This window comes from Monodelphis domestica, chromosome 3 (genome assembly GCF_027887165.1).
Source record: "Monodelphis domestica isolate mMonDom1 chromosome 3, mMonDom1.pri, whole genome shotgun sequence".
NCBI lineage: Eukaryota > Metazoa > Chordata > Mammalia > Didelphimorphia > Didelphidae > Monodelphis > Monodelphis domestica.
In genome coordinates, this window is record NC_077229.1 from 97,794,326 (window position 1) to 97,819,481 (window position 25,156).

Below are 25,156 nucleotides of genomic sequence, written 5' to 3' on the forward strand. Positions count from 1 at the left end.
GGGTTGAGAGGATTCCTGTTCCAGGATGGGAATCAGTTTTAATTCTGAGGTTCTGTTGTTCATAGTAAAATGAGAACTAAAACCCAGGTCTCATGACTACCACCTCATTGCACATTGCACTGAAACAACACTGTCTTTCTCCCTCCCATTTTTCAAATGAAGAAACTAAAGCCCAATGTCATAGGAATCAGAGGCAGGAACTGGACCTCATATTAGAACCCGAGCCTCCTGAATTGCAATCCCAGGTCTTTCTACCATACCCCCAGGTGTCAGAGAAGTGGGGCCAGATAAGATCACTGAAGATACAATCCAGAGTTCTAATATTGCTTCATTTTGCCCAAGGCTCACCTTAAACCTCCTCTGAGGTCTGGTCCACCCCTAAATCAGGAGCTGTTAGCAGGGGCATTCATAGAGATAGGAAAATATAATCTTCTCCAGGAGAATATCCTTTTCAAGGAGATCCAAAAGGCCAGGTGTTGTTTAGGAGCCACCAAGTCTGGAATCACCTTAATTCTAATTCAGTCTCTTTCTGTTATGGGAAGGTGAACTCCCTGGGCCTGAGTTGACTCATTCAGTTCATTTTCTTTATTTTAAACCTTCATCTTCTGTCTAAGAATTAATAAGGGTTCTCAGACAAAAGAGCAGTTAGGGCTAGGTCATTGGAATCAAGTGCTTTGCCCAGGGTCACACTGCTTAAAAGGGTCTGAAGCAAGATTTGAACCCAAGACCTTATATCTTCAGGCATGGCTTTCTATCCACTGAGCCTAACTACAGCTGCCCTACCCCATTTTCAAGAAATATTAAGTGCATACTATGTGCCAAGCACTGTTCTACTGTATTAAGACAATGGAAATACAAAGACTAGAGTGAAATAGTCCCTGCTCTCAAGGAACTTACTTGTGGGAAACAATACAAACATAGAAATATATAAAATATTCATAAAATGAATTTATATCAAGGTGGTACAATGGGTAAAGTGCTGGGCTTGGAATCAGGAAGACTCATCTTCTGAAGTTCTAATCCATACTCAGATGCTTACTGGCTGTGTGACCCTAGGCAAGTCACTTAATCCCATTTACCTTAGTTTCCCCATCTGTAAAATGAGCTGGAGAAGGAAATGGTCACCCAGTCCAGTATCTTTGCAGAGAAAACCTCCCCTAAAATGGGGCTGAAAAGAGTCAGAGAGAACTGAACAATAATAAATAAAAAATCATTTCCAAGAAGGAGTTAGTTCCTAAGGAACTTGGGGGTAAGGGGTTAGGATATTTCTCCATAGGAATCAGTATTTGATTCCATGATGTGGGTCAGGAAGGAATGAATTCTGGGCAGGGTGTCTGGCCTCTACAAAGGCATAGAGAGGAGAAACGGGTTGTTGCATACACCTGACAACAAGTAGGCTAGACTGCTGGGAACACAGACATGCTTGCTTAAAGAATAAGCAGTAAAGCTGAAAAGATTGACTGGAGCCAGTTTGAAAAAGGATTTAAGTGCCAAAACTGAGTTGTTTGTTCCAGAAAGCAATAGCAAGCTATAAGGGTAATTACACACACACACACATACATATATATATATATATATATATATATATATATATATATATATATATATACATATATATATCTATCACCTCACAGGGTTGTTAAATAAGAAATGTTTTGTAAACCCTAATGCTATTCGGATGTGAATTATTATTATTTCTCTGTGGGGGCAAAAGAAGAAACTGAGGCAGGGCAGAGAAATGGCTTTCCCAGAGCACTCCAGGAAAATAAGCCCAGGACCCTATCCTTGTCCCCTTGCTTTCCAGGTCTGTTAAAGCTTCAGCTATTCCACCTTCCACAGACAACAACTCTGCAGCCTGGGGCCAAGAAATTCTTTTCTTCCCCCACCCAAAAAAACTTCTGGGTAATTCCCTAGGCTATAGAGCTACCTCTAGGGAGGAGAGGCTGCAGACAGCTGGGCAGTCTTTCCCCACCAACACCACCCCATACCCCTGCCAGGGCCAGGCCAGGGGAGAGAAGAGGAGGGGCTTCTGAACAGACAGGGAGCCTCTGTTCTCTGGCTGCTCCCTAGAACTGTCCAGCTCATGAATTTTTCAACTAAACCAACCATGAGTTTCAGATTCCACACTCCTGGGCCTGATGGAGCTTTTGTTTGGTTCAATTTAATGGTTGTTTACTGGAATCTAGAGGGGAAGGGCTGGGTGTTCAGGATACCCAGACCCCCTGGGCCATCAGGGTATGAAGATGGGAAGATGGGAACTTCTGAGATTCCTGCCCTTCACCTCTGCAGAACTAAAAGCAATTGATCCCCAAACATCAATCTGGTTTAAGTAAACAACTGGAATTGGTGCAAGAAAACATAGACTCAAATACTGACCCTGTTCCTGCCTGTGTGACCTGGAGCAAATCAGTCCTTTAATTTGGGCCTCCATTTTTCCTTCTGTAAAATGAGTGGGTTGGACCAGATTACCTCTAAAATCCTTTTCATCTCTAGATCCAGAGTTGAGCAAGGGTAGACAAGACGGAAAACTGTTATACAGTATAAATAACCCTTGAAGGGGAATCGAGAAACCTGTTTTCATCTCCATTTACCCTCATTGAGTTTTTGTAGAGAAAGATATGAGGTAGTCTGAGACTGGATTGTATAGGGCTTTGAATACCAGTGTAAGAAAGCTGGACTTTATTATGAAAATGAAGGAGGAGTTTTGGCAAATTCTTGGGCAGAGTAGTGATCCTCTCCTCCATCTCTGATCAAGGTACCTAGTTAGTTCTAATGGAAGAGAGGACTTTTAGTCAAACCAACAGAATAGTATAGTGAGAGAAGCCCTAGTTATTCTCTATGTGTCCTCTGGTAAGTCTTTTCCCTTCTTTCTGCTCCAGTCCCTTCATACAGAAGATGAGGAGCTTAGACTAAATATAATAATCGTAGCTAGCATTTATAGGGCATTTTACATATGTTATCTCATTTTATTCTCACAACAACCTTAGGAGGCACTAATATTAGTGGCAGTAATAGAGGACATCATAATATTGGGCACCATTATTATCCCCATTTTATAGATAAGGAAACAAAGGCACAGAGAGATTAAATTATTTGCTCAGGGTCATACAGATTATGTTTCTAAGGTAGAATTTGAACTCAGGTATTCCCAATTCCAAGTCATTTCTTTTTTTTTTAACCTTTACCTTCCATCTTAATCTTAGAATCAATACTAAGTATTGGTTCCAAGGCAAAAGAGCAGTAAAGGCCAGGCAATCGGAGTTAAGTACCTCACCCATGGTCACATGCCTAGGAAGTATCTGGGGCTAGATTTGAACCAAAGACCCGAGTCCCCAAAGCCCATGATTTGGAAACAAGCCAAAAGAACAGTTCACATGGCAGAACAATCCTTGGAAGTGGCAAGCCTCTCTAAAACTGATCAATTTTAACTATTAACCCCAGCCCAATTATTACTATTGTAGTGGTTCAGCTACCTTGAAAAATGTAACTTATAATGATGTACAACATTGTATTCTAAAATTAGCTATAATTATTTCTGTATCAAATGTAAGTTTTCAAAGTGTATTTCCCCCTTCTATTAGCTCAATCTAACCTCAAACTTATTTTACCAGCATAATAGATTCACACTTACCAAGACTTAGCACAAACATCTTACACCAAACACTTATTGCAGATTTGATTAGGAAGAAGATACATACCAGACCCTAGTATATTACCCCACAACAGAACATAATCCTTAGCAGCATTCTGCATGGACACTTAGAAATTAAACAAATTTGACTTATAAGTAAAGGAGAAGCCAATATTTGCTTAGCTTATGGAACCAAGAATTGGATGCTAACACAGAATCAGGCCTAATAAGAGTAGCTCTCTTAAGCTGTGATAGATGATGCTTGCCATAAAGGCAAAAGGACCTTGCGTCTCAACAAAAGCCATAGCAAACCTAACAATCCAGCTAAGGCTATGCAAAAAGCTCAGAGGAAATACCTTGTCCGGGAGGCGGCCTTAGTAACCCTAGGATTGGACCACCTGATTTGAGACCAAAAAAGACGCCGGAGTAGATCTTAGCATCTACACTATAGCTGTGGGGAAATGTCTGGCTATAACAAAACACTAAGGACAGCACACACAGCATCTTCTGAGACATACTCTGAAAAATAGCCCCAGTAAAAAATGAAATCTCAAAAGCTCCATTTCCAGACAAATAGAATTGGATTTTAGCTTTCTAGCCTTACACAATCCATACAAACTATACAATCACTTACCTTGCTTCATTTATAAAACTTATATAAAAAAGGAGATGTAGTCCCCAATAGTGAGAGAGCAGGCCTCAATAAAATCACAGCCATAGTTCAGAAGAGTCAGACGCGTAGTTTCTCCCCTGCCCCAGCATGAGAACTTAATCCAATTCCTTCCCAAATACTAAATGTCCTTCCAAGAAATCCCTGGTGCAAGAATTCTAAGAAACTTAACCAGATTGTTACACATTGACATATTGAATTATCACCTATAGAAAACTCTGTTTAGAACCACTGAGGTAATCTACATCCATTGTTTCTATCTTGTAAATCATTACTAACCATTGTGCCTGCAAAAGACTTACCTAATCCCTTTGTCTACGTCATTTCCACTATAAAGTATGTATCCCAAATCATTAAACTTTATCACTAGTCAGCAAGAGGACTTCTGTGTATCTATCAGTTTGATTCTCCTGTAGTCCCATAATTATTTTTCTTATCCCGCTTCATTGACCCTCAAGTAATTTTTAGAGCTGGGCTCTGCACTGGACTAAATGATATCTAAGTGGAATAAATTAACTGCTATCAGTGACGAAAGGACACAGACAGTTCCAAGACTCTTGATGGAAAAAGCTATCTACTACCATAGAAGGAACTGATGGAGTCTGGAAGGCAGATTGAAGGAGACTATTTTCACTTTATCTCCTTGAGTTTTTTATTATATAAGTGATATGTGTCTTCTTTCAAAACAGGACAAATGGAGAAATATGCATTGGATTATCACATATGCATTAACCAGATCATATTACCTGCTATCAAAAGAGTGGGGAGGAGAGGAAGGGAGAGTGGGAACATGGATAGCAAAATGGCAGAAAACAATTATTAAAAATTGACTTATGTAAAATATTAATGAAATGAAAAAAATTATATCTAAGGTTCCTTCTGACTCTAAAGATTAATTCATAAATCCATCCCTCATTTACAAATAATCTGGGAAGTCTTTTTTTTTTAACCCTTACCTTCAGTCTCAGAATCAATAATGTATATTGATTCCAAGGCAAAAGAGTAGTAAGAATTAGGCAATGGGGATTAAATTACTTTCTCACAGTCACACAGTTAGGTAGTGTTTGATGCCAGATTTGGACCCAAGACCCCCCCCCATCTCTAGGCCTGGATCTCAATCCACTGAACCACCTAGCTGCCCCTAGGAAGACTTTTTAGAATGGATGGCTCTTCACTTGAGCTTGGAGGGAAGAACAAAGGAAGGTGGCTTGATATGGAAGAAAGATTGTGCTGGGGAGAAGCAGGTGAAATAATCTACCTGAGAGACAAGGGATGACTCTTGATGAGGGGAAAGAGTGTTTAAACTCAGAGGACCTGGGGTAGGATCTTGCCTCTGCCACTTATTCTGTGATCTTGGCTCTGATTAACGTAATTTCTTTGGGCCTTAGTTTTCCCATCTGTAAAACTGAAAGTATTGAATCAAAATAGCCTCTTCCAGCTCTAAATGCATGATCCTATGATTACTTATCCCTAGGTTCTGGATGAAGCATGACTAGACTGGAACCCAAAAAACAGAACAGACCCAGAATTAGGGCACTTGTCCTGAGCCAAGGCTATACCTATTCACATTACACTAACAAAGTCATTGAATGTAAACTCCCCTTCACCGATATGCTATTTCTACCCAACCAATATTGTTCCCACTTTATTGTATGAGAATTTATTTTTCATATACTGTATTAATTCCTATATATTAGGGAGAAAGACTGTGTATTCCTACGTCTGGGATCTGGGTCAGAGATACCATTTGGTCTGTTGCTTTTTGCATTTTCTTAGTCCTTGAGAATTTCAAAGAATGCCTTCCTTTTTAACAGAATTTGGTAGGTTCTTTTCTGGCCTGTGTGACCTGTCTGCTTGTGGGGACAGAGAGGAGTGGATAGGTTGATGGACCACTTTTTAATTAGTTATCACCAATTAAAGATGTCATGGGATGGTCAGTGGAGGGACTGAATAATGAGCTCCTAAAAATCTATTTATTAGACTGTCTGATCCAGCTCCAGTTGATGTTGGTTTAATCAATAAAACTGATGTAATCAATAAACTTATATTGTTAGCCCCCAAAATCAGTCTTTCAAGATCATTCTAATTATAACAATTTCTAATATTACCTAGACTGATGAGTGCACCCATATGGGACAACCATTGAGTAAGTCCATCAGTGCATCTGCTCTGGACAGGCACTGTAGATGAAGTTAGATGGACACAAAGAAATAGGAAAAGAATGGGCAAGATTGCATCTGCAGACTTATGCATAACTCATTATGATCTCAAACTACTCTCCAACACAAAAAATCTATCTGGTTAAGAGTCAGTCAATAAACATTTGTTAAAGTCTTACTGTAATGTCTGGGTGAGGGTCAGTGGCAATTGTAAACCATGGAATGACATAGCATCATGGCTATAGTGTGAAGAAGTTGGTAACAGGAAGAGTTAGTTTTGAATTTCATCTCAGAAATGTACTGTGCAATGTGGCAAAATTGGGACACTAATGCATTGCTGGTAGAGTTGTGAACCAATCCAATCATTCTGGAGGGAAACTTAGAATTATGCTATAAAACTACAGACTACAAAACAATGCAGGGAGCAGTTGGGGGACCCAGTGGATTGAGAGACAGGCCTGAAGACAGGAAGTCCTAGATTCAAATCTGGCCTCAGACATTTCTTAGCTGTGTGACACTGGGCAAGTCACTTGACCCCCATTGCCTAGCCCTTACCACTCTTCTGCCTTGGAACCAATTCCCAGTATTGATTCTAAGATGGAAGGGAACAGGTTGGGTTTTTTTAAGGATATCCTTTAATCCAGTAATACACACTAGTAAGTCTGTATCCCAAAGAGGAAAAAAAAATCATGGGAAAGGACTTGCTTGCAAAAAAAAAATTATATCTGCTCTTTTTGTGGTGGCAAAGAATTAGAAACAAAAGGGATGTCCCTCAATTGGGGAATGGCTGAGTAAGTTGTAGTATATGATGGTGATGGAATATGGTAGTACTATAAGGAATGATGAAGAAGACAATTTCAGAAAGAATTGGAAAGACCTTCATGAACTGATGCAGAGTGAAATAAAGAGAACCAGGAGAAAATGATGCACAGTAACTGAAATATTATGGAACGATCAAATATGATAGACTTTGCTAGTCTCAGCAATGATGCAAGACAATTCTTTTTTTTTTTTTAAACCCTTACCTTCCATCTTGGAATTAATACTGTGTATTGGTTCCAAGGCAGAAGAGTGATATGGGCTAGGCAATGGGAGTTAAGTGACTTGCCCAGGGTCACACAGCTAGGAAGTGTCTGAGGCCAGATTTGAACCCAGGACCTCCCATCTCTAGGCCTGGCTCTCGATTCACTGAGCTATACAGCTGCCTCCCCAAGACAATTCTGATAAACTTATGAGAAGGAATGCTTTCCACCTCCAGAGAAAAAACTATTGGAAGTAGAAATGCAGATGAAAACATATGATTTATCACTTGTTTATTTGGGTATGTGTGTTTTAGGCTTTTGGTTTTATAAGATTGTCCATTTCTAAAAAATTTTTATTGTATTAGCCCAAATATAGTATGACCCCAAATATAGTGCCAACCCAAGGATTTTGAAGAGTAACTCAGAAAGAGGAAATACCCATTTTATTTTCTCTTTTTAAATTACAACTTTCCCTTAACTTGTGAATAATACAGGCCCATTATATTCCAAGCATTTTCAAGGTCCTGAAAACAAGTTGAAGTTTTAATGCTAATACTTTTATTAATTATGTATTACTTTTATAGCTATTTGTGAGAAACTACCTTCCAATATTTAATCATGTTCTCCTTCCTCTTCTATTTTCTTATCTCCCAAACTGGAAACATCATTAGAGTCATCACTTCTTCCCACAAAACAACAGCTTCACTACCATCCATACTGTTTGATATACAACATTTTAAAAATCCAAACACAATAGCCTCGGTGGAGATTTTGTCCCAAGTGGTTTTGATACAGTTCTCTAATACAGTGACCAAGGGTTTCTTTATTTTTCTCAATGGAGTAAATTCATGGTTTCTGGCCAACATCCGCTCATTATATTCTTTCCTCAAAGAGCTGGCTTATTAATGACTACATCTAACACTTACGATTGTGAAATCATTCCTCCCAGAATAACAACTATAAGTCCATGCCCATTTCAGCAATTCTCTTCTTCACATTTTCAGTCGCGTTGATTATGAGCATTCCTTTCTGATGCAGTAACGCACCGGGATGCCTACTCCAGACCACATTCAACCAATCTAACACAAGTTCTTCATTCTTCCATCCCTTTTCCTGCACACGAAAGATTGTTCCTGGTGGTAACTTTTCCTTAAGTAATATTTTATGCCTTAAAATTATGTAAAGGGTCAGTTTTTGCCCATCAGCTATGCCTGCAAGCATCTCTGTCATTCCAGTTTTCTCATTTCCAGTAGTTTTAATCAACACTGATTTGGCACCTTTAGTATTAAAGGTGATATTTGCCAGAATATCAAAACAAACAGGCCTTTGGTCGGCGTTTCCCATCTGCCCCAGGATATAGCCATGCTTTTTACATATGCTGAGGCACACAATATGCAACTTATGGCTTCAAAGCGGGAAGTGCTCAAATATAGTGCGAACGCAACTTTCAAAGGTATATATTGGGGAAAAAAACCATCGCACTATATTCGGGCTAATATGGTAATATGGAAATGTGTTTTGCCAGATTGTATAACCCAGACTGAATTGCTTACCAGCTCCACTAGGGGGAAGGGAAGGAGACAATTTTGATGATATAACTTCAGAATACTTTTGTGGAAATTTGTTATTACATGTAATTTGTAATAAACAAACAAAAATAACAACAAAAGAGAGAAAAAATAAGTGTTAAAAAAAAGAGGAGCAGCTAGGTGGCCTAATGGATAGAATGCCAGGCCTAGAGACTGAAGATCCTGGGTTCAAGCTTGGCCTCAGACACTACCTAGCTGGGTGACCCTGAGCAAATCACTTAGCCCTGATTGCCTAGCCCTCTTCCTTCTGTATTTGAATTATTACTAAGACAGAAAGTAAAGATTTCAATTTTTAAAAAAAGAGAAAGAAATTTATTGTGTGATCCTGGGCAAGTCACATAATAGAGAAGAAAAAATTATTAGAGTAATGCTTAGGAAAATGATTTATTTATCCCAGAGAATGGATTAGAGAGAATAGGCTAGAAGCCAAGAATAATTGAGGAGGGAGGAGGGCTACCCTAAATTAGTCTTAGTGGCCTTAAGAGTGTTGGGGAGGGGACTAACAAAAGAGATATTTTGAAAATATGTAATTGATTGAATGTGTAGGGGTGAGGGATAGGACAGAGTCAAAGACACTGAATCAGAAAGACCCAAGCTCAAATCTAGCTTCAAACCCTTACTATCTATGAGACCTTAGAGAAGTCACTTTATTTACCTCAATTTCTATAAAATGGGGATAATAATAGCTAGCATCTGCCTCACAGGATTGTTGTAAGGATTCAGTAAGATAATACTTGTAATGTAAGGGCTTAGCACAATGCCTGGCACATAATAGATGCTCTATAAATGTTTTCTATCCCACCCACCCCCCCCTCCCCAGGATGCCACTATATATATTTGGAGTATATGGGGACTTTTTTATTATCCATGACTTCCTTGAGGTCCTTGTTCAGCCTTTGTTTTTGATGAGGACCAGTGACATCAAAGGGTGATGTCTTGACTTGTGCATGAATTGAATTTACATGAGGCAGTTGCACAAATAGTCCTCAGGCTCATTTTCTCTTCCAGAGTCATCAAAGTCCAGTGGCAGGACAAAAGTCCTAGATTTAGGAGGAATCATCTTCCTAAGTTCAAATCTGACCTAAAGCACTTACTATCTGGGTGACCCTGAGTAAGTCACTTAACTATAACTCTGTTGGCCTCAGTTTCCTCATCTGTCAAATGAGCTGGAGAAGGAAATGGTAAACCACTCTAGTATCTTTGCCAAGGAAACCCTTAAATGGGGTCACAAAGAGTCAGACACAACTGAAAGACAACTGGGTATATAATATGCAGATAACTTAATTAATATATTTTGACTATTGACTAATCTATAACTTTGGAGATAGTCCGAGAAAGCTAATATAAGAAGCAAAGAAGTTTGTGGCACTAGGTAACAAAGTGGATAGAGTGCCAGGTCTGGAGTCTGGAGGGAAGAGAGAAAGAGAAAAAGAAAGAGAGAAAGAGAAAAAGAAAAAGAAGAGAGGGGGAGGGGGAAAAGAAAGGAAGGAAGGAGGCCTTAGACACTTCCTAGCTATGTGCCCTGGGCAAGTCACTTAACCCCATTTACCCAGCCCTTGCTACCCTTCTGTCTTAGAATTGATACTAAGATAGAAGGTAAAGATTAGGGGGGAAAAAAAGACCTAATGCAATAAAATGTCAGTCCTTTTTAAATCCTAAAGCCTATATAACTCAGATGTTATTAAAAGTCCCAGAGGAAGGCCACTAATACATTGGGTAGGTCCTCTATGAAGGATTTATGAAAAGATGTAGGAGAATTACATAGAAGGATCCAGCTACAACCATGAGATCAGGATCCATCAAAATATCTGCCTGTAGCACATGAAGATTTACAGAGTGCTTTTCTCACAGTGGCCCTGTGAGGTAGCTAACACACCATGATTTGGGGGTCAGAGAAGGGAGGTAATTTCCCCAAGACCTCAGGGCCAAGGAGAGAGACTCCTGAGTCCCAGACCAGGAGTCTTTCTCTTTATGTTGCCTTGCTGGTTGCTTTTGGGAGAATTCCAGAGACTCTGTCGCTGTGTGGCCTTCCACAAAATTTCCTCACCCTACCACCAGCAGAGAAGTTATCCACTGTCAACACCTCATCAATCACCCTCCTCAGCTCTTTCAGCAAACTGGGTGGTTTGGGGGTTGGGAATGCAATAAACTCAAACTTTCATCTCAGAATTGGGGGTGGAGGCTGCACAGTAACATGGACAGTAAAGTGGTATTCAGAAGCTAGCTCTCAGGATAAAAGAGAATGAGGGATACATTTGAGGAAGTGAAGGTGATTGCAGTAGAATTTGATTGCACCATAAAAAGATGAAATGGGGAGCAGCTAGGTAGCACAGTGGATAGAGTACCAAGTCTGAAATTAGGAGGACCTGGGTTCAAATCAGTCTTGGACACTTCCTAGCTGTATGACCCTAGGCAAGTCACTTAACCCCAATTGCCTAAGCCTTGCTGCTGCGTCTTCTGTCTTAGAACTGATACTAAGACAGAAGGAAGTACAGAAGGAAGGAAGTATGGGAGGAAGGAAGTATGGAAGCAAGGAAGCAAGGAAGGAAGGAAGTATGGAAGGAAGGAAGGAAGCAAGGAAGGAAGGAAGGATGGAAGGAAGGAAGGAAGGAAGGAAGGAAGGAAGGAAGGAAGGTAGAGGATAAATTCAGAGAAATTTAGAGAACTGGTACAAAGCATACAGAATCAGGAGAACAATTTATTCTGTGACCATAAGGCAGTGAAGGGAAATATCTCTGAAAGAACCCAGAACTGAGAACGAAGCAGAGACCTAACATAACTTCAGGAGGCGAATGATTAAGCATGTCTTTCTTCTTGGAGCTGACAGCTGATGGAATAGAGCACTAGTTTCCACGTAATGGCTCTAAATACTCTTGAGGATTTGAAAGAATAGTCCAAGGGAAGCCAGCCAGATACTGGATAGAGTTCTGGGTCTGGAATGTCCTGATTCAAATCTGACCTCAGGAACTTACTGACTGTGAAATGGGACTTTGGGCAAGTAATTTAACTTCTGTCTCAGTTTCCCCAACTGTAAAATGAGGATTATAATAGCACTTACCTCCAAGGCTTATTGTGAGGATTAAAAGAGAATATTTGTTAAAGCGCTTAGCACAGTGGCACATAATTGTTGCTTGGTCATTTTTAGCTATATCTGACTCTACATGACCCCATTTGGATTTTCATAGCAAAGATACTAAAGTGGTTAGCTATTTTTTTCTACAGCTCATTTTACATATGAGGAAACTGAGGCAACCAGGGTTCATCGATTTGCTCAGAGTCACATGGCTAGTTAGTGTCTAAGGCTGGATTTGAACTTAGGTCTTCCATCCAGGTTTGACACTCTATCCACTGTGCCATCTAGCTGTCCAAGATGCTATCCTATCTGGCACATAATAGGGTTTTTTTTTTAATTGTTTTAGTCCTTACCTTCGGTCTTAGAATAGATACTAAGTATTGGTTCCAAGGCCTAAGAGAGATAAGTCCTAGACAATTGGGTTAAATGACTTGCCCAGGGTTATACAGCCAGGAAGTATGTGAGGCCAGGTTCTCTCAACTCCAGGCCTGATTATCTACTGACCGCCTAGCTGCCTCACATAATAGATACTTAGATAATAGATACTTAATAATAGATACTTAAAAAATACTTATTCCCTTCTACCACTCTTCCAAGGGGGTTCACACTAAAAATTCTTTAGAGATGCCTAAATCATAATATTATGAATAGTTTATTAAATTGCCCTGAGGGTTCACAATACATTTTGTTGTTGTTGAAAGGGGTTCAAAGAACAGAAAAAATGGAAAGTATTAGACCAGACAAAGGAACTAAATGTGCATTCATTCTTCCCCCTTTTTAAACCCCTACCTTCTACCTTAGAATTAATACTATGTATTGGTTCCAAGGCAGAAGAATGGTAAGGGCTAGGCACTGGGGTTAAGTGACTTGCCCAGGATTACACCCAAATGTGCATTCTTAAGCATGGTCTGTATCTTGCCATATTTTGTTGGATATTTGACTATATATTTGTTATGAAGGAAAGCTTCTTCTTAGGGGAGGGGAGTTGGTAGGCAGTCACAGATTCGGAAAAAGGGAAACATCAATAAGACATTTTTAAAAAATTATTGAGGGGGCAGCTAGGTAGCTCAGTGGATTGAAAGCCAGGCCTAGAGATAGGTCCTGGGTTCAAATTTGACCTCAGATACTTCCTAGCTGTGTGACCCTGGGCAAGTCTTGCCTTGCCCTTACTACTCTTCTGCCTTAGTACCAATACCCAATATTGATTCTAAGGTAAAAGGTAAGGGTTTAAAAAAATTATTGACCTAAAACTTTTGAAAAATATCTACTTTCCAGAAACAATTTTCTGCTGTCAATGCATAGAATTATAGAAATCTCCAGATATCCTTCCCCATACAAAATTTCCTTATGAATAATTGCAAAGTATGTTTAATTATATTGACATATTATGTTGTTTGTAATAAATAATTTAAAATGTGAAAAGGGGAAAAGAAATAAAGGTGGTGGGAAATGTTAAAATAGCAGTAAAAATTCACACACACACACACACACACACACACAGGAGATCTGGGTGTATGATTACTCAACCCCTAGAAGTCCAGGTGAGAAATCTAGCTACTGAGGAGGGATAGGTCTTATTGAACAGAGGGCTGTGACCCCTTCCTTTCTATGGACTGTCCAGCACACTCCCAGAGGAAGCCCAAATCCTAGTTTACGCTGGACAACTCAATTTGTTACCTTGAACCAGGGGGACCCAGAAATGGAAAGACCTAGGACATAGTCTCTTCAAAGGGATTTCTACTAACATAGGACTCATACTTCCCGGACACCACCCCCCAAACCCCCCCCCCCCCATGAGTCAGGCTATGCATTCTGGGTCTCAATGAGGATCTCAAAGAAATAAAAGACAGTAAGGGCCTTGGGGTGGGGAAGAGAAGAGGGATTCTCCTTAGTTTTTGGGAAGTGAAACCTGGAAGTAGGCTTGGACATGATCCCAAACTCCAATGGATCCATGTTATCCCTATGTGGATGTTTTCTCCCAGGATGCCATCCTAGTCCATTCATGCCTGCCCATTCTGACCTGTTCTCACCCACATCTTCTCCCTAAGTTCACCTGAGGACATCCACCCAACATGCTTTCCTTCTCTCTTTCTCCTAGGAGGCAAAGTGTCTGTCCAGATCTTGATCCTAGCACCAGCAGCTTTTCCCGGAGGACATTTATTTCTCTTATATCCTTTCCCCCTTTTTTTTTTTGGTGGGGAGGGGAGGGCAATAATTGCTACTTGGAATGTATTTGTCAGAATCCGAGCAGCCCAGAGTTCCAAGGCCAGCTCGGCTACTGAGTGCCCTGGGAAGGGTCACTTCCTGCTCTCAGAATTTCTGTTCCCTGGTAGAGAAGGAAAAAGTTGGAAATCCCTTCCCGCTCTAAATCCTTTAACCGTGGGTTCCCTCCCTAACCCCGCCCCGGCAGGAGTAGTATTTCTGTCGGCAGAGGAAGGTGCTCACCTGGGTCACCTCCCCTTTAAGAGCCACTCACCTGGACCAGGGCGCCTACCTGGATGAGGTGACGCTGCTTTTGCAGGAAGGAGGAAGCGCCGAAGGTCTCCTTCCCTGTGCCCCAAGGAAGGCCCCTGCTCTTCCCAGACCCAGCTCCCGCCATGTCTGCCTCTGCGGTCTTCATTCTGGACATGAAGGGGAAGGTGAGAAAGGGCTGCTTTCCCAGGTGTTGGTGTGGGAGAATCCTTGGCGGGTGGGGGCGGGGGGAGGAGACAGCCCCCAGGCAGGTTCACTTCTGCTGGGCTCTAGGCCCTGAGCTAGGAGCCAGAACTCCCTGCGGGGCCCAGAGGCCCTTCATCTGGCTGGAGGAAAGATCCTTGATGTCCTCCGGTCCCATCGTTGTTCCAGATGCCCAGCAGTTGAACAGGCTCACCTGAAAGAAAGAGGAAAGAAGAAAAGAGACATCTCTGTGAGGGGGCCCTTCCTCACTCCGGCCCTTTTCCCTAGAGAGGGCCCCTCCTTCCCCCTCCCCTCAACCCAGGTGACCAGGGAGTCCGAGTCCGGCTCCCCAGGTTGGGGCGAAAGTGCAGAACCTGCACTGGAGAAGGGGGTGGGGCTAGGATTGGGGAGGAACCTCACCACCCGATTTCTCTCCCCCTGCAGCCCCTGATCTGCCGGAACTACAAGGGGGATGTGAGCATGACCGAGATTGACCACTTCATGCCCCTGCTGATGCAGAAGGAAGAAGAGGGAGCCCTGACCCCACTGCTGACCCATGGCAGGGTGCACTTCCTGTGGATCAAATATAGCAACCTTTACTGCATCCTTCCTCCTACCAGGCCCTTGCGGGGAGAGGGAAGTGGAGCTGCCCCTGGCTTCTAAAGCCTTACCCACAGCCACTTTGGCCTGGTTCCATCGGCTCCTTGTCTGCCCAGCCTTCCTGACTTCTGACTTTTTAGCCCAGACCTAGAACAATTGACCTGGTGTCTTCAGAACACCGCCCCCCCCCCCAAAAAAAAAACTGAAAACAAAAACAACTCTTGCCTTCTGTCTCAGTATCAGTTTCAAAGACAAAAGCACAGTAAGGGTTAGGCAGTCAGGGTTAAGTGACTTGCCCAGAGTTACACAGCTAGGAAGTATCTGAGGATTTAGAATAGAAGGAACCTTTGAGATTGTCTAGTCAATCCCCTCAGTTTCCCAGAGAAGCTTTCCTGCTCCAGGAGAGTTGCCACTGTAGTCAGCTGCAGATTATTCAGACCCAAGCCCTCTGATTACTTCCAATCCCCAGTGCTTTTTCCACTAAGATACACTCCCCCCAAACATGAGCCTGAATGGACTTTTCTTCACCTGTCCCCAGTGGGCTGGAACTGTGAGGGAAATAAATGGGGATCCAAAGAGTCAAGTACCCCATGTCACAGGGCAAGTCAAGGGCTAACATTGACTGTGATCTATGGCAGGGACTCCATAGCTGGGGGGCAAAGCAGTGTGGGTGGGGATATCCAGGAGAATACTGGGAGGGCTGCAGATTAGCATGTAGAAAGTGGGGTAGAAGGGCTGTTTTTCTCTTTCACTTCCCCACCCCACCATATTAGTGCCTTTTCCTTGACTCCAGATTGGTAACAGTGGTGGCCACCACCCTCAAGAATGCCAATGCCTCTCTGGTGTACTCCTTTCTCTACAAGGCTGTTGAGGTGAGAGCCCCAGCTCTGTTTTCTAGCCCCTGACTTCCTGATAGGTGTATCAGGAGGAAGGGTACTGATCATTCCACTCTCTCCCAATGCCATCTGCTTCCCTTACTCACTAGGTATTCTCTGAGTATTTTAAGGAGCTAGAAGAAGAGAGCATCCGGGACAATTTCGTCATTGTCTACGAGCTATTGGATGAGCTCATGGATTTTGGCTTTCCACAAACCACAGACAGCAAAATTCTCCAAGAGTAAGTGAGACTGGGGTGGGGACAGCATCCCCAGGGTCCATCAGGTCCTAGGGGTTCCACATACAATTGTTATTTCCCCAGGACTCTGGAGAAAGATCACAGGATCCCTCTACACCCCAGTTCCTAACTTGTTTTGTTTCTACTCTTTCTTCCCTTTTTTTCCTTTCTTTTTCCTTCTGTTTCTTTTTTCTTCCTTTCTTTCTCAACCCCTACCTTCCGTCTTAGTATCAACTCTTTTTCTTTTTAAATCTTTATCTTCTGTCTTAGAATCAATACCAGGTATTGGTTCCAAGGCAGAAGAGTGGTAAGGGCTAGGCAATGGGGGTCAAGTGACTTGCCCAGTGTCACACAGCTAGGAAGTATCTGAGGTCAAACTTGAACCCAAGCCCTTGATCTTTCTTCCAGCACAAAGGAGGCTAAGCCTAGAGCTAAGACACACCAAAACTGGAAGGGCCTTAGAATTCATAATTTTCTCCTCATTTCTCATTTTGCATATAGAGAAATTGAGGCCCAGAGAGGTGTTTCCGGCTTTATTGCCTACTCTCTGGGTGAATTTGAGCAAGGGTTTATTTAACCTCACTGAGCTTTGGTTTCCTCACCTCTAAAATGGAATGATTGCTAAGATCCCTTTGAACCCTAAATCTATGATCCTATACCCTGGGAAATAGAGAGGCAACTTAATGGGATCAAACACCTTGATGTTGGAATCAATGGGCCTGCATTTGCGTTTTCACTTTATTGTATTTTGTCAGCCATTTGACCTTGAGTGAATCATTGCCTTTCTCTGAGATTGTTGATTCATCTTCAAAATGGGGCTAATAAAATTTTTACTACCCACCTCCCACAAGGTTAGTATGGGGGAAAAAAAATCTACTTTATACTGTAAAGTACTCATAATCCTGGGATGTGGTATGATAGAGAAATTTTAAAATATTGAGTTTAGAGTCTGAGTCCTTCAAATACCAGCTCTACTATTTGGTACATCTATGACTGAGCAAGTAATCACTAAGTATTAAATGCCCACTATAAGTCAGTTGCTAGGTAGCATAGTGAATAGAGTGCAGGTTCTGGAGTCAGGAAGATTTGAGTTCAAATCTAGCCCCAGATACTTAGCCGTGTGACCCTGGGCAAGTCACCATTTCTACCTCAGTTTCTTTATCTATAAAATGGTGATATTAATAACACCTACCTCCCAGGATTATTGGGAAGATCAAATGAGGTATTTGTAAAATGCTTTACAAACTTTAAAATGCCACAGTAAATGCTAGTTACTATTATTTTATTTGTCAAGCACTGTCCTAGGTGCTGGGGATACAATGCACTTAACCCCTTTGGGCCTTAGTTTCCTCATCAATAAAATGATGGGGTTGGACTAGATAACAATTAAGATCCCTTCTAGCTCTAAATCTATGATTCAATGATATTACTTCTTTTCATGTTAATTCTTATCCCGGGAGGGTTTGGCCAATGGAGGCCTTTTCAGATGGAAGGTAGAAAGAAGGGAGGTAAGATCATGAACCCTTCCCCTTTCTTCCTTCAGGTATATCACCCAGCAGGGCAACAAATTAGAGACAGGCAAGTCCCGGGTGCCCCCAACAGTTACCAATGCTGTGTCTTGGCGTTCAGAGGGTATCAAATATAAGAAGAATGAGGTTTTCATTGATGTTATTGAGTCTGTCAACCTACTGGTAAGCCCCTGGGAGACTATTATGGGGGGGGTAGGAGCAATGGGAATTAGAATGACCACCAATCAGAGCCCAAAATTTCCTAGGGGTCAAGAATTGCTAGTGGGTGGAAAGGTGGGGGGCAAAGTGATACTAAACTCTGCGGCAATTGCTGTTAAGGGAAAGGAACTGGGAGAATTTGGATCTGCCCTCACCCCCTCCCACCCTCTGCTATATCCAGCTGATACCTAATCCCACATTGGTTCAGGTCAATGCCAATGGGAGTGTGCTGCTGAGTGAGATTGTGGGCACCATTAAACTGAAGGTGTTCTTGTCTGGCATGCCAGAGCTGAGATTGGGACTCAATGACCGGGTACTTTTTGAACTCACTGGCCGTAAGTTTCTGGGGTCTGGGGTCCTCCCTGGGGATTAAGCCAGTCTTTGGAGGGCTGGGGGTGGGGAGATTGAGAGAGGAATCATAGACATCCCTTCAGCAGCCCTCTACCAGCCAAAGATTTTCACCAAAATGGCTACCATGGTTTGAGAGGTCCAGAAAATGGGGTTGGAAGAAATGAAGTGGTCCGATTTGGAGGTACTGTGAGAATTTGGGTGTCAATAACCTTAGAGGGGTGACCCCATAGAATGTTGGGATGCTTTGGCAGGGAATATCAGCTTTGGGGATGATATGGGGTATTAGAGTGATGGAGGGGAGTGAAGGAATCAAAGTGATGTGGTAGAGAGATTAGGTCTACCTAAGTAAGTCCTAGGTCTTCTACTAGTCATGTGAACTTAGGTAAGTCATTTTTTTTTCTGAAAAAATTTCTATTTTTCATCTGTAAAGAACTTAGACTACAGAATCTCTCAGTTTATTGCATCATTGAAAGTGAAGCTGGAACCTTAGATCATCTAGTTCAGGAATTCTTAAGTTGGGGTCTATATATCTGTTTTAAACATTTTTAATAATAATAAAGTTAATATTGTTATACTATAATTGATCTCCTTGTAGACCTATGTGTTTTGTTTTATACATTTAAAAACATTATTTTGAAGAGTTCATAGCCTTCCCCAGACTGCCAAAGAGGTCCATGACATGATAAAGGTTAAGAAACGCTTATCTAGTCCAACTCCCTCATTTTACAGACGGGCTCTGATAAGTAAAGTGACTTGTCCAAGTTCACTTGAATCAGACTAGAGATCTACCTGACTAAATCCTAGGTCTAGTTAGGACCAGGTCCAGATAGTATATTCCAATTAAAACAATAGTTCTCTCTTCTCTGAGTTTCAGGCAATAAAAACAAGTCTGTTGAATTGGAAGATGTTAAGTTCCATCAGTGTGTACGACTCTCTAGATTTGACAATGATCGAACCATCTCCTTCATCCCACCTGATGGTGACTTTGAACTTATGTCCTATCGGCTCAATACCCAGGTGAATCTCCCTATTGATACAGGCTCTGGTCCTAGTCCTAATGTTTTTGGGGGTGCTACCTGATCCTATATCTTGTGGTTGAACCTCTGGCAAATTTTCTCCCTACAGGTAAAACCACTGATATGGATTGAGTCTGTCATTGAAAAGTTCTCACACAGTCGGGTAGAAATTATGGTTAAGGTAAGTAGGACTTGGGAATTTCCCTGCCCATCTTCTATCCCTAACTAAAGTTTTTGGTGGAATGTGATTCATAAAGAGCTCTCCAGGGTATGATAGGTTGTATGTGATCAGATGAAATGGACCAGGAATCAATGCAAAATCCTGCAAGTGGCCCAAAAAAATCAACAGGTGGGAGAATGCTTAGGGTTGTGAAAAAGATAGACACATTAGTGAACTACAGCTTATTGAGTTGACCATGTGTCATGGCAGGTCAGAAAAGGTGAAGCCAAATTAAGCTATATTCAAAAACGTTCCAGATGTGAGAGGTGTTTACTCCCATTCTCCTCTGCTCTGTTCAGGCCACATCTGAAGCTTGTGACAATCAGAAGTAAATGGATTTTATGAAATACAAAAATAGAGCAAATCCAGAAGAGTTTAACCTGGATAGTGAGGGGGCTGGAGATATCATACAGGAACTAGAGGATATTCATTTCGGGAAGATGAGACACAGAGGATGGGAGAGAACAAAAAAATAGTTATCTCCAAGTATCTGAAGAGCTATCTAGGGAAAGAAGGATTGACGTGCTCTGCTCCATCTTTGAGAGCAGTATGAAGAAAATGAATGGATATTGCAATGAATCAGGCTGGAGCTCCATATGAGGAAAATCTCTTGCAATGAGAGCTGTCCAAAAGCAGAATGGGGCTCTAAAGAGGTAGCAGATTCCTCATTATAAGAGGTCTTCACATGGGGAGTTCACTTATTAAGGAAGTCATACAGGAGATTCATGCTTAGAGTTCTCTTCCAATCCTGAGATTTTGTAAGAGGAGGTTCCATGGAGAGTGTTGGGATTGAGCTAGATCCTGAAGGACAACTTGAGTTTGGCTTGCAGGGCTGAGAGAGGCAGGAAGCAAAGTTGCAAAGGCAGGGGTAATCTAGTAAGATCATTCCTGTATAGGGCTTTGCAAACCTTAAGGAACTTTATAAATTCTAGTTAGGCTGGAGTAGTAGAGTGAGTAGAGATGGGGTAGTGGGGCTGGGATGGTGGGAGAGATGATCAGCATAGAAAAAGAATGTAGAAATAAAGGGGAACATCCAAGTCTGATGAGTCTTGGCTTCTCTCTCCACATCTGCCAGGCTAAAGGCCAGTTTAAGAAGCAGTCAGTGGCCAACAGTGTGGAGATCGCAGTCCCAGTGCCCAGTGATGCAGATTCCCCCCGATTCAAAACCAGTGTGGGCAGCGCCAAGTACCTGCCTGAGAAAAATGTGGTTATCTGGAACATCAAGTCCTTTCCGGTGAGAGATGGAGGAACAGGTGGTGGGTGGGATCAAGGGGCAGTGGGAGGGGTGAAGCAGGGGTCCAGAGAACAACAGAAGGGGCCTGCTTGGTTAGGTTGGAGCAGTGGGAAGGGGCTGGATCCTAAGGAGGGTAGAGATATGAGCATATTTGAAATGAACCTCCTGGGGCTCATTCAGCCAAGCAAAGTGACAAGAATTCAGGATTTGGGGTCAGGCGAGAACATGGGTAGAAATCCCACCTCTGCACCTTTCTGTGTGACCCTGAGCAAGCCCCCATACACACTCTGGGGCCATTTTCACCTTCCTCCAATGAAGGGAATAGATTGAAAGCTCTCTTGGGGTCTGGTTCAGTGCTAAATTCTATGTTCTAGCCAGTGTCCAAGGAGAGATAACCGAGGGCCCAATCTGCCCATTCCTTCTGCCTGTTTGCTTATCTACCTTCCTCACCATCCATCTGACCTTGCAGGGAGGAAAGGAATACCTAATGAGAGCACACTTTGGCTTGCCCAGCGTTGAGAAAGAGGAAGTGGAGGGCCGGCCTCCTATCTCTGTCAAATTTGAGATTCCTTATTTTACTGTCTCTGGGATCCAGGTAAAAGGGGGAAATCTGGGGAAGGGGAAGAGGGAAATATGCTCCCTGGGTAGTGACTTTACCAGGTTCCCCTCATTCATTCATTCCACACACACAAAATCACACTATACTAGGTACTAAGATGGGCCGAGGGGTGGGGGAGGTTATAAAATGTCAATCCCTGTTTTCACTCTGCTTCCACTCTATTAGGGGAATAAAACACAAATAATTCTGACATTCAGTATTACTAGGGGATACTAGGTGGTAAAGTGGATGGTGTGATTTTTAGATTGTTTCATTTTAGGATTTTCGAAATTAAAATCCTTGGCGACCTATAATTATTACATTCAGTCTCAACCCTAAATTTAACCTTAACAATAGATCATCTTGACTGGAATCAGGAAGATTCATCTCCTCAAGTTGAAATCTGGCCTCAGACACTTAACTCTGTGATCCTGGGCAAGTCACTTCACCCTGTTTGCCTCAGTTTCCTCATCTGTAAAATGGGCTAGAGAAGGAAAGATCAAACCAAAGTCCAGTATCTTTGCCAAGAAAACCCTGAATGCTGTCATGAGGAGTCAGACAAGAGTTATTACTGGTTTTAAGTGCACTGAGAGGTACAAAGAGTACTATATGAGTACAGGATACTGGAAGGACCACTGGGCCCTGGTTCTAGTCTTGACTCTATGTCTTACTAGCTACATGTGACTTTGCTTATATCACTTATTTCTGGACTTCAGTTACTTCATTTATGAAATGAAGAGTTTGGATCAGGGGTTCTTAACCCTGTGTGTGTGATGGACCTTCTACTCAATCTGATGAAGTTTATTGACCTCTTTTAATGATAATGTTTTAAAATTCATAAAATTGGAGCAGCTAGGTAGCACAGTGGATAGAGCACCAGGACTGGAGTCAGGAGGACCTGGGTTCAAATTTGGCTTCAGATACTTCCTAGCTGTGTAACCCTTAGTAAATCACTTAAACCTGATTGCTAGCCCCCAACACTCTTCAGTTTTAGAATTAATACGAAGACAGAAGGTAAGGTTTTTGTTGTTTTTTTTACCCCTTCAGTTAAAGGTTTTTAAAAAGTAAAAAAAAAAATACAATGAATAAAAATAAATCCATAGGAATAAAAATAATAGTATTTTTATAGCTCCTAAGCATTTGCAAAGTGCTTAACAAATATTATCTCATTTGATCTACACAACAGCTTTGGGAGCCAGGTGCTAGTATTATCCCAGTTTGATAGATGAGAAAACTAAGGCTAATGAAGTCTTAAGTGACTTGCTCAGGATCACACAACTAAGAAGTGTATAAGACTGAATTTGAACTAGGGACTCCAGGCCCAGTGCTCTGTGCACTATGGTGCCACCTAGCTGACAAAGGAAAAAGTTCTATTAAAATCATTATTAAACAATTATTTTTAAAAAGCTTATGGACCTCAAATTACCAACCTCTGGACTTGGTCTCTCTCTTCCAGCTCTTTTATTCTGTGATTTTGTGGGAGAAAGAAAAAATTGAACAAGGAGATCAAGGAAAATTTCCTGGTAGAGTTGGTCATTGAGCTGGGAATTACAAAATGGGTAGAAATTTAATAGGCACAGAGAACATTGTGAATAAAGGCAAGGAAGTAGGCACAATTTGTTGTCAGGAGGCAGAGTATGGTCTACTTTGGCTCAAATATAGAATGGATGGAATGAGATGAGGGACACCTGAACTAGAGGGAGAGTGGTATCAGATTGCTGAAGGTATTACCAATCAAACAAAGGAGTTTGGAGTTGATCAGTAAGGAAGAGGATGCAACTAAAAATTTTGGAGCAAAAGGATGACTGGATGGATTTATGTGAAAGATTATTCTGGCCATAGATTGGAGGGGAAATAATGGAGGCAGGAATCCACGTGTGATTGGGTAGATTGTGGCTGGAGAAATAGCTATGCCAACTGAAACAATTTTTCGGGGTATCTTCTAGGTCCGGTACATGAAGATCATTGAGAAGAGTGGGTACCAAGCTCTTCCTTGGGTTCGATATATCACCCAGAGTGGGGGTAAGAGGGTACTAGGAGGGTAGGTCTAGGCTTCTCTCCCTGGAGCCCAATACTATTTTCCCTGTCTTCATAGACTAAGGGTATTGGGGGGAGGGCAGGAAGAGGGAGCTCAGAGGGAGGAAAGGAGCTATCTCCCCCCCCCCTTACTCCTAATCTCCATTCTAAGGCAGTTGTCCACTTGCTTTGTAGATTATCAACTTCGTACCAGCTAGAAAAGAAGTAGATGTTGGAGCAGTGGAGGCCAGCACCTTAGCCTGTGGACCCTCTCACTCAAAGATTTTTCAAGTGTATATGTTTGTGAGAATGAATGGCCCCTGTTCTTATGTGTTTGAGAAGCATCTCATTTGTGTCTGTGAATAGGAGGCAACCCTGTTTTTGTGTTTAGGGGGCAGCTTTTGCCTTTACATGTTTGAGGGGCAACCATGGTCCCTGTTTATAAAGTCTGCCTTGTCTGTATTTGGGGGAATGGGGTGGGCATTCATGGCCACAGTCTGTGAGTCTCAGCCCCTTCATCGTCCTCACTCCTGATGTGGGGGCCTGAGCCTGGAAGCAAACTTAAGTACCTGGAGCCCCTTCTCCTGACTATCTCAGGTGGAATTTTCCCTTACTGGGACAAGGATCTGCCTAGAGGTCTTTCCTTCCTATTTTTATATGAAGTCCAAGATGGGGGAATTGATTTGCTCCCACCCTCTCCTCCCACTGCCTCAGTGCCTTGTCAGAAAAGTCAGCTTTGCCTTGGTCCCCTTGCATCTTCCACCCTTCTGTATTCTGAGAGTAGGTTCAGCCATGCCTTGCCTGAGCTTCTGTTTCCCCTCCTTCTAGTTTTAGGATTTAAGATTAAAGAAAGTTGAGACCTGACTAATCTACTACTGAGTCGTCCGATTTTGCTTTATCATTGAAGAGAGGGGAGGGAGGGAAAGAGGGTGGCAGGGTCCTGGGGATGATCTGAGAAGAGAAAGCAAGGATGCCATAATCCCTGATAGAACTTGGGTCTATTGGGGTGAGGATGGTCCTGAGTTGAGGGCCTATAATAGTGTAAGGATCTTCGGGGGAGGAGTTCTGTGTTCTAGTGGCATTGTATGTGAGGGTGAGTGGCTGGATCTTTATCGTGGATATTGTTGGGGCAGGAGGAAGGGTCCTGCGTCACCATCTTTCTACAGGGAGCAGAATTGGGAAAAGGTCCTGAATTCGAGGATAGTGGGGGGCTGGGGAAGGGGTACAGTCCTGGTTCCATCTGTTTTAGATTGAGGGGTAATGCTCCTAGAAGTCTGGGTCCCGGGCATTGAACAATTCCCAGGGCGGGAAGCGGACCGGCTCTGACCTTGACCCGGCTCTTGTTCCCTCGGTCAGTTATTCTGGGCGCCTCTTTCCCGCCTGCCACAGACATTTGAACTGAAAACCCCGCCGTTACCGGTGCCCTGCCGGTCGTCGCCTACCGACCAATCAGAAATGACGCTGCGGCCTCTGCTTGCGTAG

General features: G+C 42.4%; 1 protein-coding gene and 1 long non-coding RNA gene across 3 annotated transcripts; one reads left to right on the plus strand and one right to left on the minus strand.

Annotated features, from left to right (window-relative positions):
- Window positions 1-4,915: 4,915 nt before the first annotated feature.
- LOC107651909 (uncharacterized) lies at window positions 4,916-25,130 on the minus strand. Its single transcript, XR_001629230.2, has 4 exons — window positions 25,002-25,130; window positions 23,089-23,124; window positions 14,639-15,013; window positions 4,916-8,595 (listed from the first exon to the last, which is right to left on the minus strand). It is a non-coding gene; the product is annotated as an uncharacterized LOC107651909 (long non-coding RNA).
- On the plus strand, window positions 14,675-24,538 carry AP1M2 (adaptor related protein complex 1 subunit mu 2). 2 transcript variants are annotated; one of them, XM_056822755.1, is made up of 12 exons: window positions 14,675-14,783; window positions 15,244-15,400; window positions 16,204-16,271; window positions 16,385-16,515; window positions 18,056-18,203; window positions 18,448-18,574; window positions 19,459-19,607; window positions 19,716-19,787; window positions 20,902-21,060; window positions 21,530-21,655; window positions 23,605-23,680; window positions 23,870-24,538. In XM_056822755.1, the coding sequence occupies exons 1-12, from the start codon at window positions 14,742-14,744 to the stop codon at window positions 23,890-23,892; spliced, it is 1,278 nt and encodes a 425-aa protein (XP_056678733.1). In that variant the 5' UTR covers window positions 14,675-14,741; the 3' UTR covers window positions 23,893-24,538. The 2 variants fall into 2 exon arrangements, with proteins under 2 accessions (XP_056678733.1, XP_056678734.1); XM_056822756.1 differs by having other exon boundaries at window positions 19,465-19,607.
- Window positions 25,131-25,156: the final 26 nt, after the last annotated feature.

Excerpts from the sequence above, each read along its gene's own strand:
- AP1M2 (XM_056822755.1), top strand. The coding sequence starts at position 14,742 with ATGTCTGCCTCTGCGGTCTTCATTCTGGACATGAAGGGGAAG. Across the intron at positions 18,204-18,447 it reads TTGAGTCTGTCAACCTACTG|GTCAATGCCAATGGGAGTGT; the intron begins GTAAGCCCCTGG and ends ACATTGGTTCAG. Across the intron at positions 19,608-19,715 it reads CCTATCGGCTCAATACCCAG|GTAAAACCACTGATATGGAT; the intron begins GTGAATCTCCCT and ends TTCTCCCTACAG.